The 13,057-nt window shown below is 33.5% G+C and overlaps 4 protein-coding genes across 5 annotated transcripts; 2 read left to right on the top strand and 2 right to left on the bottom strand.

The window, feature by feature from the left end:
- Positions 1 to 108: 108 nt before the first annotated feature.
- On the bottom strand, positions 109 to 3,383 carry LOC107192324 (probable 28S rRNA (cytosine-C(5))-methyltransferase). The gene is made up of 6 exons (XM_015581543.1): positions 3,145 to 3,383; positions 2,641 to 2,911; positions 1,530 to 1,786; positions 1,332 to 1,447; positions 1,076 to 1,248; positions 109 to 1,003 (listed from the first exon to the last, which is right to left on the bottom strand). Exons 1-6 carry the CDS (start codon positions 3,268 to 3,270, stop codon positions 231 to 233), a joined length of 1,716 nt encoding a protein of 571 aa, XP_015437029.1. The 5' UTR covers positions 3,271 to 3,383; the 3' UTR covers positions 109 to 230.
- Positions 3,384 to 3,998: 615 nt separating this feature from the next.
- On the top strand, positions 3,999 to 9,364 carry LOC107192320 (transmembrane GTPase Marf). Of its 2 annotated transcripts, XM_015581535.1 has the most exons (13): positions 3,999 to 4,154; positions 5,173 to 5,458; positions 5,552 to 5,678; positions 5,748 to 6,141; positions 6,215 to 6,322; positions 6,596 to 6,616; positions 6,855 to 7,008; positions 7,082 to 7,220; positions 7,295 to 7,608; positions 7,674 to 7,969; positions 8,062 to 8,229; positions 8,304 to 8,500; positions 8,575 to 9,364. In XM_015581535.1, the coding sequence occupies exons 2-13, from the start codon at positions 5,281 to 5,283 to the stop codon at positions 8,777 to 8,779; spliced, it is 2,301 nt and encodes a 766-aa protein (XP_015437021.1). In that variant the 5' UTR covers positions 3,999 to 4,154; positions 5,173 to 5,280; the 3' UTR covers positions 8,780 to 9,364. The 2 variants fall into 2 exon arrangements, with proteins under 2 accessions (XP_015437021.1, XP_015437022.1); XM_015581536.1 differs by lacking the exon at positions 6,596 to 6,616.
- Positions 9,365 to 9,429: 65 nt separating this feature from the next.
- Positions 9,430 to 10,268, top strand: LOC107192321 (apoptogenic protein 1, mitochondrial). Its single transcript, XM_015581537.1, has 3 exons — positions 9,430 to 9,567; positions 9,639 to 9,836; positions 9,920 to 10,268. Exons 1-3 carry the CDS (start codon positions 9,484 to 9,486, stop codon positions 10,118 to 10,120), a joined length of 483 nt encoding a protein of 160 aa, XP_015437023.1. The 5' UTR covers positions 9,430 to 9,483; the 3' UTR covers positions 10,121 to 10,268.
- Positions 10,269 to 10,409: 141 nt separating this feature from the next.
- Positions 10,410 to 12,822, bottom strand: LOC107192316 (spindle pole body component 110-like). The gene is made up of 9 exons (XM_015581530.1): positions 12,709 to 12,822; positions 12,501 to 12,648; positions 12,158 to 12,384; positions 11,972 to 12,109; positions 11,665 to 11,904; positions 11,495 to 11,595; positions 11,186 to 11,399; positions 10,894 to 11,121; positions 10,410 to 10,826 (listed from the first exon to the last, which is right to left on the bottom strand). The coding sequence occupies exons 1-9, from the start codon at positions 12,820 to 12,822 to the stop codon at positions 10,410 to 10,412; spliced, it is 1,827 nt and encodes a 608-aa protein (XP_015437016.1).
- Between the last annotated feature and the right edge of the window lie 235 nt (positions 12,823 to 13,057).

The raw sequence follows: 13,057 nt of genomic DNA, 5'->3' as shown, positions 1-13,057 counted from the left end.
GATGTTATCCGAAATATATGTAGGTAAAAATAGCCGGGAAAGTATCGTTCTAGCGAATGGCAAGAAAAAGGGGGAAAGAAAGGGCAGAGCCGAACGCTTAATGACGGGTTCGGAGTAAGTCCCGCGCGAATGTATATTCATTACTTCTCCTAACTCAATATAAAAGATCTTAACATTTTATATAGCAACAGCGAATAGCATTCTTGTCCAAGGGATCTTGATATATCTTTTTACTTTTTCTTCGTCTTTTGCACTTTGATCTGCTTCCGTTTCACTTGAATTTCACCTTTGGATTGTTTTTTGTCTTTGGATTTTAATTTCTTTTTGATTTTCTTCGCCGGTGGCGCATCCTCCATTATTTCATCATCTTCATTCTTTTCTTCACCATTTTCCTTGTTTTTTTCATCGTCTTCATTGTCTTTGTCACGATTATTTATTTCATCGATGATCATAACTGATTCGGAAGAAACGTCCAGAATACTCTCTGCCACGGAGGTCTCGCGAGTGGCGTTCATCTTCTTCCTATTCGGACGTTTCTTACGTTTCCGGGATAAACCTGTCTTATCTGCATTCGATATGTCATTACTGCCCGACGGTTCTTTATTTGCTTTGCTTCCCTTGCGTTTATACTCTGGCAAGGGCACGTTCAAATCCCTCTCGAACACCGCAACGAAAAAGCCATTGCACAAATCCACTTCGGGATTAGCATAAAGGCAGTTATCGAGGCAGTTATAATCTTTCGAACTGTAATTCTTCCAATCGTCCTTGAAGATATGTTTAATGGATGCCAAATGATATGCACCTTGAACGTCACCGAGAAGTTCGTCTACAACTTGCTCGTTTTCTTCCGGATTGGTGGAACAGGTACTGTAAACAACTCTCTTTACATTTGGGAAATTCAGAAGCGCGTGCCGCAAGAGAAACACTTGAAATGATTGCAACTGTTTCAAACGCTGTGGCGTGCATTGCTCCGCTCCGTGCACTAACTGTCTGTCCAACATGCCTGCAATACAAATATTCATGTTAATTTTACTTTGAATCATTCGAATGTTTGAATACAGGAATACTATTCTACCTGAACCAGAACAGGTCGGATCAACTAGAATATACTCCACATTAGAATAATCTTTCCCCTCCAGTGTTAATGCATCCTCGTTAAGAGTATTTACACAAGAGGCACTTGTAAGTTTGATTTGTTCACATAAAGTTGTGTATCTTCTTTTGTCAATCTCCACTGCATAAATTTTTCTGCAAGTATAAAACGAACTTGAAACAGTTGCTTATAAATAAAGGATGTACGTATATAGATAACAGTTAAAGAAAGATCATACCCATGGTTCTTCATCAGAGCAGCTATATGCGATGACTTCATTCCAGGAGCTGCACACATGTCCAAAACTACAGAACCAGGTTTTGGATTTAGTAATTGGGCTGGAAGACAACTGGCCTACAAAAGGGAAATGAAAAAAATGAACAAACGCTGTACAGACCACAATAAGTCGTTTGTTTGTAGCAATGGCGAATGTTACCTTATCTTGTAAAATGATTTCTCCATTCTGATACCCAGAATGGTCGTGGAAAGTCGTGTTAGGTGGAAAAACGAGTAATTCTGGGACATGGAAGTCCTGAATAAATTTTGGTTTTGTTAAATTTTTTACAGCAGTGAGATGTGCCGTGTAATTCAGGCATTTCGGTAGAAGTAACCATCCCTCTTCTTTGAAATAAGATAACGCCTTATTCAGTGGCAACAATAAAGTGTTGACACGAACGTATCTCGGTTTTCGTACTGAAAAAAAAATAGATAATGGATGTAAAGTAAAAGTCACTGCTCTCTGACTAAGTTATTTATTGTTATATACATATTGAATTATATTATATACTGGCCTTATCTTAATCACAACATAATAGAATATAGTAAAAAAATATATAAATATACAAACTACATTTAACTCTACGATTACATATATGAATATGTTAGTAACATATTGTAAATACTGTAATATAATATTATCTGCATTGTAAGTACAATATAATAATTGTATGTTACATTCATGATTTCTGTTCAATTAACTTTTTTATTAAGACTTTCTTTAGTAGGCTGATCCACAATATCTTCAATTTCTAATGTATTATCAGGTTCATGAAGAGCCTGATAAACATAACAAGCTATTATCAAATTAACTGTGATCACAGCTGCAAATACAGAAATGCAATTTGTTACAAATCTATCTACATGAAACTCAGCCTTTATAATATGTTGTACACCAAAAAATGCAGCAAATGGTAATGTAAACATTGCAATGCTATATAGGAACAAAGTTCCCAACACAGTTACAAGACTCATAATTGGGGTTTCTTTATTCTGTTCGTAAAGGGCCTGTTTCTCATGTGACTTTTGCCGATCTTTGTGCACATAAGACAAAAACTTTCTAATTCTAGATTGCCTGCTAGTGAGTATTCGGTTGTTGCGGATGATTAAAACCATCAATCCGGATACACAATATCCCTTATACAAGGAAACAATTTAATATATCTCAAATACTTGTCCCAACCTGGCTATTAATTTCCTTGCACAGGAATCACCCATTTCTGTAAAGATAACACGCATTTATTGGTAAATGAATACAATAATTTGTTTACCTGCTTTGGTAAGTGGCAAATGTGCTTCTACAACACCACAGTGGTTCAATTCTTCTTTCAATTGTTTTTCATAATTAAGAACAGTCTGAGCGGGTTTGCAAACACTATTCAGGGTTTTCTTTCCCCAGAGAAGTTCGGTTATAAGGATTTTTGCCAACCATGGATCCAAACGGGTTTCTTTCATTAGTATACCAGTTTTGTTCATAAGATGAACCAATTGCGTTTCTTTTTGCAATGCATTAAGGCATAGAGAATATATTGCAGACACATTCTACATTATCAGATAAAAATGCAGAAAAAATTACAATTAACATTACGATAAGATAAATTGAAAATTATTTGAAAAAAAACATCTTTGAAAACCACGTGATTAAAGTGTAGTCGGATCACCCATAAAAAAAAAACTAAGGATGTCAAATTATTTAAACTATTTTCAAATCGTTATATTATATATTTATGGTATTGTTCGCTGATTTTATTTTTAATCCGTATAGTATAACTTACAGGATGCCTCTGTTCATAAATCAACGACTTGAGACTGCCACCTTTCTCACGAACGTCTCGAATGATTTTGGATGCAGATTTGTAAAGTCTGGGGACTTTGACTGAATGTTCGAACCCGTTAGGCATGTTATTGCATCAGAGACGAATACTTATGAATATTAAAACTAATTATAATCACAGAGTATCGTATTAATCGGTTGGATCCTACGCGGGTGTGCGCCTCGTGTAAACAGCAGTAAATGGCAGTAAACAGGCTAAGCTACAGCACTAATTCACATTTCCGCTATGTACGGTAAAGTATTTTACCGCTAGAGGGCTATCCTTACGTAGTGATTTTCAATTGATTATCAGTAATGCAAATATTATCTGCGTATGTATTCCATCTAGAAATTATTTCTATCACAAATATTTAAGTATAATTTAAGGTCTGATAACAATTACTGGAGCATAGGAGATTACCTCTATATATGTACAGATATTATTTTAACATCTATATATAACATATAAATAGGTGTTTTAAACGTTTTTACCCTTGAAGATTCACCAAGTAATGTCAAATACTTGCAATTAAATAAGATGTAAAGCTGAAGGACAAACACGGGGCATAATGGATAAATAAAAAGAAATAACCATAAATATAATTTCAAGGAACACTACTAGTTTTTTTAGTTTAAGAATTCTAATTAATTTAAATTACCATTTGCAATGAAATATATTTCAATGTATATTAAAAAAGTGTGCAAAAACTTGGTGTTCCGAATAAGTAGTTTCCAGTAGTTTCGAAGATTTTTTTGTGCAATGATGATACTTGAAAATTAGCCTCAGCTCACGAGAGTCACGTGTTTGCTACTTCTTCCAATCAGTTCACACATGAACTTATTTTAGTGTATTTCGATCTAATTGTTAGTTCGTTAGATGTTTTATAATCACGAAATGTTATGCGTTGTTTTATCTACGATTCAATCCTTATTCAATTAGAAATACGATGATAGAAAAACAGTGACTATTTGGTAAGAACATAAGCTTACAAACTAGACAGAAATCTCGCGTTTTCATAAGGTTAGATTTCGGCATACAGTCCAAAGTATATTTTTAATTTTTTTGCTACGCAAATATTTTTCTTGCGTATGGATATTCATAGAGTAAACAGATATTATCTGTTACTTGATCAATCTGTGAGTCAATGTGCGTCTTCATTGCAAATGGGAGATACGGAGTCGCAAAATATTCTGTTGCAATCGCGTTATACAAAATGTACACATCAATTTGTCAGAATTTATAAATATCACAATCTGCATAAATGACATAACTTCGGTCGGCAAAAAAGTAGAATTGAAAATGCAATTTTTACGCAATCATATTCAATATTGACTACTCTAAACTTCTTTCTCATGCATATTTCGAACAATTACAATATTTCAATTATAATTGTAGTTTAAAATTGGAAGTATTACAGATGTTTTCTGTACTGACATTCCAATAAATTGTTTTAGAAGATTTGGAATAAAAGAAGACATTCAAAGTTAAACTAACTTGTGTTACAACAAAGGACACTTCAATGACTAAAGATAAAAAGGTTTCATTATATTGTTATAAACATTACATAGTGCTTACTACATGTGACAGATCTTTTTATACTTAATCATATGTGTATATGTATATGTGGCACACATGTAGAGGAATCCAGAATATATATCAATTTTTATCTTGTTTGAAATTTAGGCATTTTATAAGTCAAATGTATATTAGTTTAGTAGCTTGATTTATTATATACATATTGAATGATTATTGACCCATTAAGATTTTCTTCTATTGTTTAAATTTTGATTTTCTTTTGTTTAATTTTTAGTTTAACTAGATGTATAAAGCCATTTAAAATGTTACACTGTTGCTTAGTATGTGTATGTTCCTGTACACATATATGTTTGCTACGTATTTACTTGTACATAAAATAAATCTTACATTGAACCTTGTAGATCGATATTGTTATTAGAAAGTGTTTAACTGTTGCTTTTCTTATGATTTCAGTTGATCCTGCATGCTGTGCACTGCATCAACGTCCTGCCTAATATATTGCACCACATTTTTTCTTACTTTGCTAAACACATTGTGTACACAATAAACATATAAAGAACTATGGCTGCCTACATCAATCGTACAATGTCCATGATTGGAGGAGACAGCCACATGAGATCTACAGATATAAGAACTGATAATTCTCCCCTTCAGATTTTTGTTAAGGCCAAGAAAAAGATTAATGACATATTCGTGGAAATAGAAGACTATGTGCAGGATACTGTGGGATTTATGAAATGTAAATACTATTCTGTGATATATCTACTGATAGTAGCTGAAAAAATGATTATCTTGTAAGTGTAGGATAATTACTTTAAATTTATTTTTGTAGCACTGCAAGGTGAGGGCAACATTGTCACACTAGAAGAAGCTCACAGAATTGCAAGTTATGTTGAAAAAGTTCATGGAATTAGAGATGTACTTCAGCGGGATCACATGAAAGTTGCCTTTTTTGGAAGGTATCAGATTCTAATGACATTGAGCTATAAGTATAATGACTTTTGTGCTAAATATTATGTATGTTGCAGAACTAGCAATGGAAAGAGTACAGTTATCAATGCAATGTTGCGCGATAAGATTTTGCCTAGCGGTATAGGACACACAACAAACTGTTTCTTACAAGTGGAAGGTTCAGACAATGGAGAATCTTACCTCATTACAGAAGGGTCCACTGAAAAACAACCAGTTCAGTCAGTAGGTCAATTGGGTCATGCTCTTTGCAAAGAGAAACTTTGCGAGAGCCATTTGGTTAGGATATTTTGGCCAAAAGAAAAATGTTTACTATTACGAGACGATGTAGTATTTGTTGACAGTCCTGGAGTTGATGTGACACCAAATCTAGATGAATGGATTGATAAACATTGTTTGGATGCAGATGTTTTTGTTCTGGTAGCCAATGCTGAATCTACTTTAATGGTTACTGTAAGTGGTTTGATCTTTAAGTTAAATGAATACATATGTAAGCTGCAATATCTAATGAATATTGTAATTGCAGGAAAAAAACTTTTTCCACAAAGTATCTACAAAATTATCTAAACCCAATATCTTTATTCTGAATAACAGATGGGATGCATCTGCTTCAGAACCAGAATTTTTTGAGCAGGTATGCATACATAAGGTTCAAGCTCATAATGTATTGAACTGATTGAAGAACTACGTTTGGAAAAAATATCTCAAAGATAAAATAAATTTCATATAAAATATAATCCATTAAAGCTGGTACTACATATTAACGTTATTAGTCTGAGATTTTTTTTACATATAACTTATTTACTATTTATAAAGACACATTTAAATATAGACATACTGATACATTAGCTGTATGCAGTGGCAGCTTTACTCAAATAATTCACATAATACCCCATTTATCCCTTAGCTGGTCAAAGAGCAAAAAGAGGTAAGATACTTTGCTTGACTTAATTAATTATAAGAATTACGAATTTCTTTCTCCTATTATTTGGACCTTTTCTGACTATAAAGAAAATTAATGAAGCACTATGCAATGTACATTGTACACCAACTTTGTCGCATGAAGAACAATTAAAAATCTCACAATATGCTTTTTTGCTTTTTAAACTGTGTGTTTTACATGCTGATATGTAACTTGTATTTATTTAGTGTTCATGTCTGTGTAGGTAAGGGCACAACATCAAGAACGAGCTGTTGACTTTCTATCAAAAGAGTTGAAAGTGTACACCCCTAAGGATGCTGAAGAACGTGTTTTCTTCATTTCTGCGAAAGAAACGCTTCAAGCTCGTATGCAGGAACAGCGTGGTCAACCTGCTCACAGTAAGAATTCAAAATTTGTTTTAAGTATTATTGGAAACTATTCATCGTTAATATGTGTAAAACCATATTGCAGACGGTGCATTAGCAGAAGGATTCCAAAATCGATACTTCGAGTTTCAAGATTTCGAACGCAAATTTGAGGAGTGTATTTCAAAGTCTGCCGTGAAGACTAAATTCGAACAACATTGTCAACGCGGGAAACATATTGCCACGTAAATATTTTGTTAATCTCTGAACTACCCTTTAAATATTTAGTGTTCGATCCACTGAAGAGAATTTTATTCAGGGAAATTCGACAAACGCTAGACGACATATTAAACAGAACACAGGCGAATAAGAGCGAACAACTGCACGTTAAAAGGGGAGTTCACGACAAATTAAATTTCACGGAACAACAGTTGATGCTATTGACTCAGGAAATGAAGGACAAAATTCATCACATGGTGGAAGATGTAGAGCAAAGAGTGTCTAAAGCGCTGAGCGAAGAGATTCATAGATTAAACGTACTTGTTGACGAATTCAGTGTTCCATTTCATACCGAATCTTTAGTTCTAAATGTATATAAGCGAGAACTTCATACACATGTGGAAAATGGCTTAGGTAATGTACAAATACATTACGCAGCTAACTTACTCGTTACGAATTCTAACACTGTAATTGTACAGGTTCTAACTTAAGAGCAAGACTCAGTACTGCATTAGCACTGAACATCGAAAACTCGCAAAGAGAAATGACAGAACGAATGGCAACTTTATTGCCGGATTCCAAACGGCAAGTGTCGATGAACATTTTACCAAGAAGGGAGCCATTCGAAATTTTGTACAGATTAAATTGTGATAATTTGTGCGCAGACTTCCACGAAGATCTAGAGTTTCGATTTTCTTGGGGACTTACAGCTATAATTAATAGATTTGCAGGGAAAAAGTGTCACAGATTAGCTATTGCGAATTATCCGCAAGATGTAAGTAAATTTATCATGTGATACATGCTGCCCGAGTGTACACTTGCAAAATGGTGGTAACTATTCCACATATATATTTACGTTTTTGATAGATACCACCCGCAATCATGTCTCCCGCAGAAAGCATAGACTCTGTGAAGTTTATATCCGGTACTCCAAACTTTCCAGCGAGGTCTGATGATTGGTCATTAGCTACGAAAATTGCAATAGCGTCTATAACGTCTCAGGGTACCATGGGTGGTCTCATAGTTGGTGGTTTCGTAAGTACATTCGTTTCTTTGCATATTTCTCAAAGCATTAAATAGTTTCGTTCTATGGAGTTCTTTTGTTATAGATGTTGAAAACTATTGGTTGGAGACTCATAGCTGTAACTGGTGCTATATATGGTGCTTTGTACTTTTACGAGAGATTAACATGGACTAACAAAGCGAAGGAACGCGAATTCAAACGTCAATACGTATCTCACGCTACGAAGAAATTAAAGTTAATTGTGGATCTAACATCTGCGAATTGTAGCCATCAAGTGCAACAGTAAGTTCCGGTTTTTGCATATCTAGTTTGTCTTTAACAGAATCTGATTGATAGAAAATATTACTTCATTCTAGGGAGCTCTCCAGCACTTTTGCACGTCTGTGTCATTTAGTAGACGAAACGACGTCCGAAATGGACGTCGAACTAAAGAACATCGCAAGTATGATACGAATACTCGAGGAAGCAACCAGTAGCGCTAAAGTATTACGAAACAAAGCTAACTATTTAACGAACGAACTCGAACTATTCGATGCAGCATATTTAAAATCGATAAATTAAACATTAGGTCGTTATTAGGAAGTGATATGAATCATAAAATATCGATGTAGACAGCATCGTTAACTGTTTTGGGAAACATGTCATCGTATGATTCAATCATTAAATCAGCCGATAATATTACATACCAATAATGAAGTATAGAAGGAATGTTTGTACAACAAAAATACAGAAACTCTAGTCTTAGTGCAGGCAACCAGAAATTTGTGAAAATTCGTCGTTCGAGCTTTTAATGAAACTTATATACCGGTAATTTCTTTCTTTTTTCTTTTTAGAAGTAAGAATTAACACGCAAAGCCTTACATGCATAGTTTGCTCACGAATTTTTGAATCAGTTTTTTTTGTTTTTAAAGATTTCTTTCGAAACGGATCATGACGACAATTTTTTCCGAATAAAACTGCGATCTTTTTAACAGAAGCATCGCGTCAGAAGTGCATAAACAATTGATTTCTGTCCAAATCTATTAACAGAGACGAATGAATTTTATTTATGTAGTGAATGAAATAATTCAACTATTAGATTTATTAGATTATATTTATAAACAGAGCTTATGTTACTATATTAATAAACGGTTGTTTGTTTAATAAGAATCAGTTTTGTGAATGTTTGTTCCAATGCGCGTGATCTGTGTAAATTAGACAAATATCTATACGAGTGAACCATATTCGGTCTCAAGTATTACGATGGACGCATACTATCATGAAAGATGCGAGTATCCATGAAATTAGCTCGAGCATGTAACTACACGCAATTGAAACATTACAGTAATGCAATCCGGCTGCTTAACACAGTGAGTTCATTTATTATGTCAATCGAATACTCAACAATTCAACATACGTTTATGATTTTTATTTTAATCAGAAAACACGTTCTAACCTAAAAACTCCTACGCAAGCTGACGCAATCGGGCCACCGGATCCGGTTTCGAACCTAAGACCGATAATATTCGCGAGACCACAGAATGAGACGGATCTTGAGAAAAAATACAGAGAGGCCAGGGAGGATACTCAAATTTGGAACCAAAATTTTTGGACAAGTCACAATGCCAGCTTTATAGAAGTATGTCTCAAATTTTACACGATATTGTTACAAAAAACGAAATATTAAAATTTTGCATCTTAGAATATCGAATACCATTTTAGGAACGTAAACGATTCCAAAATAAGTTGAAGGCTCAAGGAAAAGACACTATTACTGCAGATGATATGTCAGTATTTTATAAACAATTTTTGGACAAAAATTGGAAATCCCATTTGAATTATAACATTAGTTGGTATAAGAGAAATGTTAAACTACTGTGTCTCGAAATTTGGGTAAGAGTATCCAAACTGAAGTTCAAATAGTTTATTCAATCTGTGTTCAATGAGAGACCGCATTAAAGTATTCAGACAAAATTGTCATTAAGGAAATGTTGTGACACAGTTCGTGTATTTACATTGTAAATCTGTATCTAATATAATAATATGTTCTCTGTAAACTGTCCATAGTGGAATATACGTATTATAATATTACTATATATGTTATTATATATTTGTTGAGAGTATTCCATTGAGTTCAAATTTTTCAATTTTATACTATAACATGTTTCATAAACTTGAACATTCACTACAATTGAATTTCATCATATTGACATCACATAACATAGTTGTTTACCTTCTGAATGGATCTTGAACTATTTTGATACATCTGAATTTTTAAAGATCCTATCTCGTGCTCTTTTCTTTCAATAATTAGTTGCATGTACCTTTGCTGTTCCTTTTGATGGGTGAGCTGGTTTTGATATTCTTTCACAGACTGATTTAATTTTTGATAAGCAAATTTTGCAATTGCCAGTGCTCTTTGTTTTTCCTTCTTTAAATAATCTATCTCGGATCTTAGAGACTTACATTTCTCGCATTCTGGTGGGTGTACCTTATTCAGTCTGGTATTAGCCTTATCTAACTTTAGTTGCAAACAGTTACACTTTTCCTTCTCTTGACACAACTCTTCTTTAAGTTGATCGAATTCACTGGCAACTTGTTGGACCATTTTTTCACTCTCATATAGTAACTAATAAAAAGTACATTTATGAATTTTTCTTACACACTTTGATTAAAATTTCAAATGTATGGACTACCTTTCTATGTCTTGTGATAGTTTTGTTTTGCTCATCCACTATCTTTTCCTTTATCCTTAATTCAGAAGAATGATTTTCTTTCAGAACTTCCAAGTCTTGCTTCATACATTCACAGGTTCTTGTTTGTTCTGACAAAGACTCATTCAGATGTTCTATTTGCTCTTGCATTTCTTTACATGCACTGTTACTTGACTGCAGCATACCTTGTATCTCCGATAATTCAGTGTTCTATGGACGTATTGGATATTAATATAAGGTTGTAATTTAACTTTTTTTTTAGTTGGTGCCTTACTTTTTGTGATAACTCTTCACCTTTCTCATTCAGTATACGTTGCTGATTATTACATACACATGTAACTTCGTATATTCTCCGTTTCTGTATCTTAATCACGTTCGTAAGCTCCAAAATCATACTCTTGAATTCTACCCTTTCTTTACTTAAGGCATCCTCTTTCTCCTTCACTGCACATTTGATTCTATTCACTTCTGTTTCCACTTGTGCACACCTTGTACGATTGAAGTATGCATTTAATATCTGAAGTGGTTTTTAGATTATACTTTGATGACGTAAGAATATTCATCAAACAGCGATGAAAATTACCTTCTAGTCTCATCCTCCGATAACGACTCTAATTTTTGTTTTAAGTTATCTCGTTCTTCTGTTAAAGCTGCATTCTTATTTGTAAGTTCGGCAATCTGTTTCTAAAAGAATAATTGCCACCACATTAATGAATATCCTAGACAGAGGATACTAGTGAATAATGTACAAACATGTAGTTTTGAAATTTGGCTTGATAGTTCATCTTTATCCGTTTTGACTAAATCTGCCTGAGCTGTTGACTGCTTTACCAAGTCCATAGCAAGTTTCGTTTGTTCCTCTGCTGTCTGTAATGCACTCTTTAAACACAATGCTTTTTGCTCACTATCTTCTTTCAAACAATTTATACTGCAGGTCAAGGATTTTAATTTCTTTTCAAGTTCTCTGGTACGCTTTCTTTCATTTAAAAGATCCTGTAAGTCATGCGTTACATTAATATACAAATAAAGCATTAGAAAGTTTATTTAACTTCATTGAAACCTTTTGGATTCTATCAAACATTCTATCATCCTTAATAGGAACGTTTTCTATATTGTAATCAGCATCTTTTAAATCAGTAGAATCCTGGATAACTTCCGTATCTTCTTCAATCTGAACTTTTTCTTTGCTCAATACTGTCTTGAATATCATGTTATTTGTATTCAAAGAATTCACGCTTGCCTGAGCATGAAAACTCTCTTCTTTTGTAGGAACAGTTTGTTTGCTCTTTTCTTCATATGTATCAATCTTTCCATTGTTAACATAATGTGCACTTCTCTGAAAAAAATTGATGTTTACTTGATTAGACTTATTCTGAATCTCTAAAATCTCAATAGGCACCAGAAAAATAAAATTATGTCTCACATTACTAACAGCAATTGATCTTTGCTCATCATTCATCAGATCTGTCTGAACTGGAAGAAAATCTTGCATTGGTAATTGATTACTATTGTTCAATAGAATAATGGTATTAGAATACCTTTGCTTAGTGAAACATTTTTATAAGTAAGTAATTTTTTTCGTGCTTTACATGTTCTTGCGTTACATGGCACTCTTCTTTTAGCATTATCACATGAAATACTTTCTTGAATATAATTAAGTCTGTTACACTGTTCTTTCAAGGAGAAAGCATGGTGAGCACAGTGACAAAATTTACCAAAATTACTCTGCTTATTACACTGCATAAGATATTTTATGTTTTCATTGTAGGTTCATAATGCATAGTACATTGTACTCACCTTTTTACACATCGAATGGGGATACATGTCAAATTCTTCCTCCATTTTTTGCAATTTAGAGATACTAGTCAGCTGCTGATTCAGAATATCAAGTCGGGCTGAAATACTGCACATTCCAAAATTTACTTAATATTTCCGAAACGTCTGTCATAATATTAATGTAGGACCCTGCTCTGAATACAGAAATTAAATTGACATTTAATAAGTGTGTGCAACAAAATATACATATATGAAATTGATACTGTATCTCCTTCATAGACTGTCTTCTTTTTTTGCACATGCAATCTTTTGATTTACCATTGATCTATCACTGCAAAATTTATTTTAATTGTACATTTGTCACTTCTCC

The sequence above is a fragment of the Dufourea novaeangliae genome, unplaced genomic scaffold (assembly GCF_001272555.1).
Source record: "Dufourea novaeangliae isolate 0120121106 unplaced genomic scaffold, ASM127255v1 scaffold335, whole genome shotgun sequence".
Lineage (NCBI taxonomy): Eukaryota > Metazoa > Arthropoda > Insecta > Hymenoptera > Halictidae > Dufourea > Dufourea novaeangliae.
This window is presented reverse-complemented; position numbering and strand designations above follow the sequence as displayed.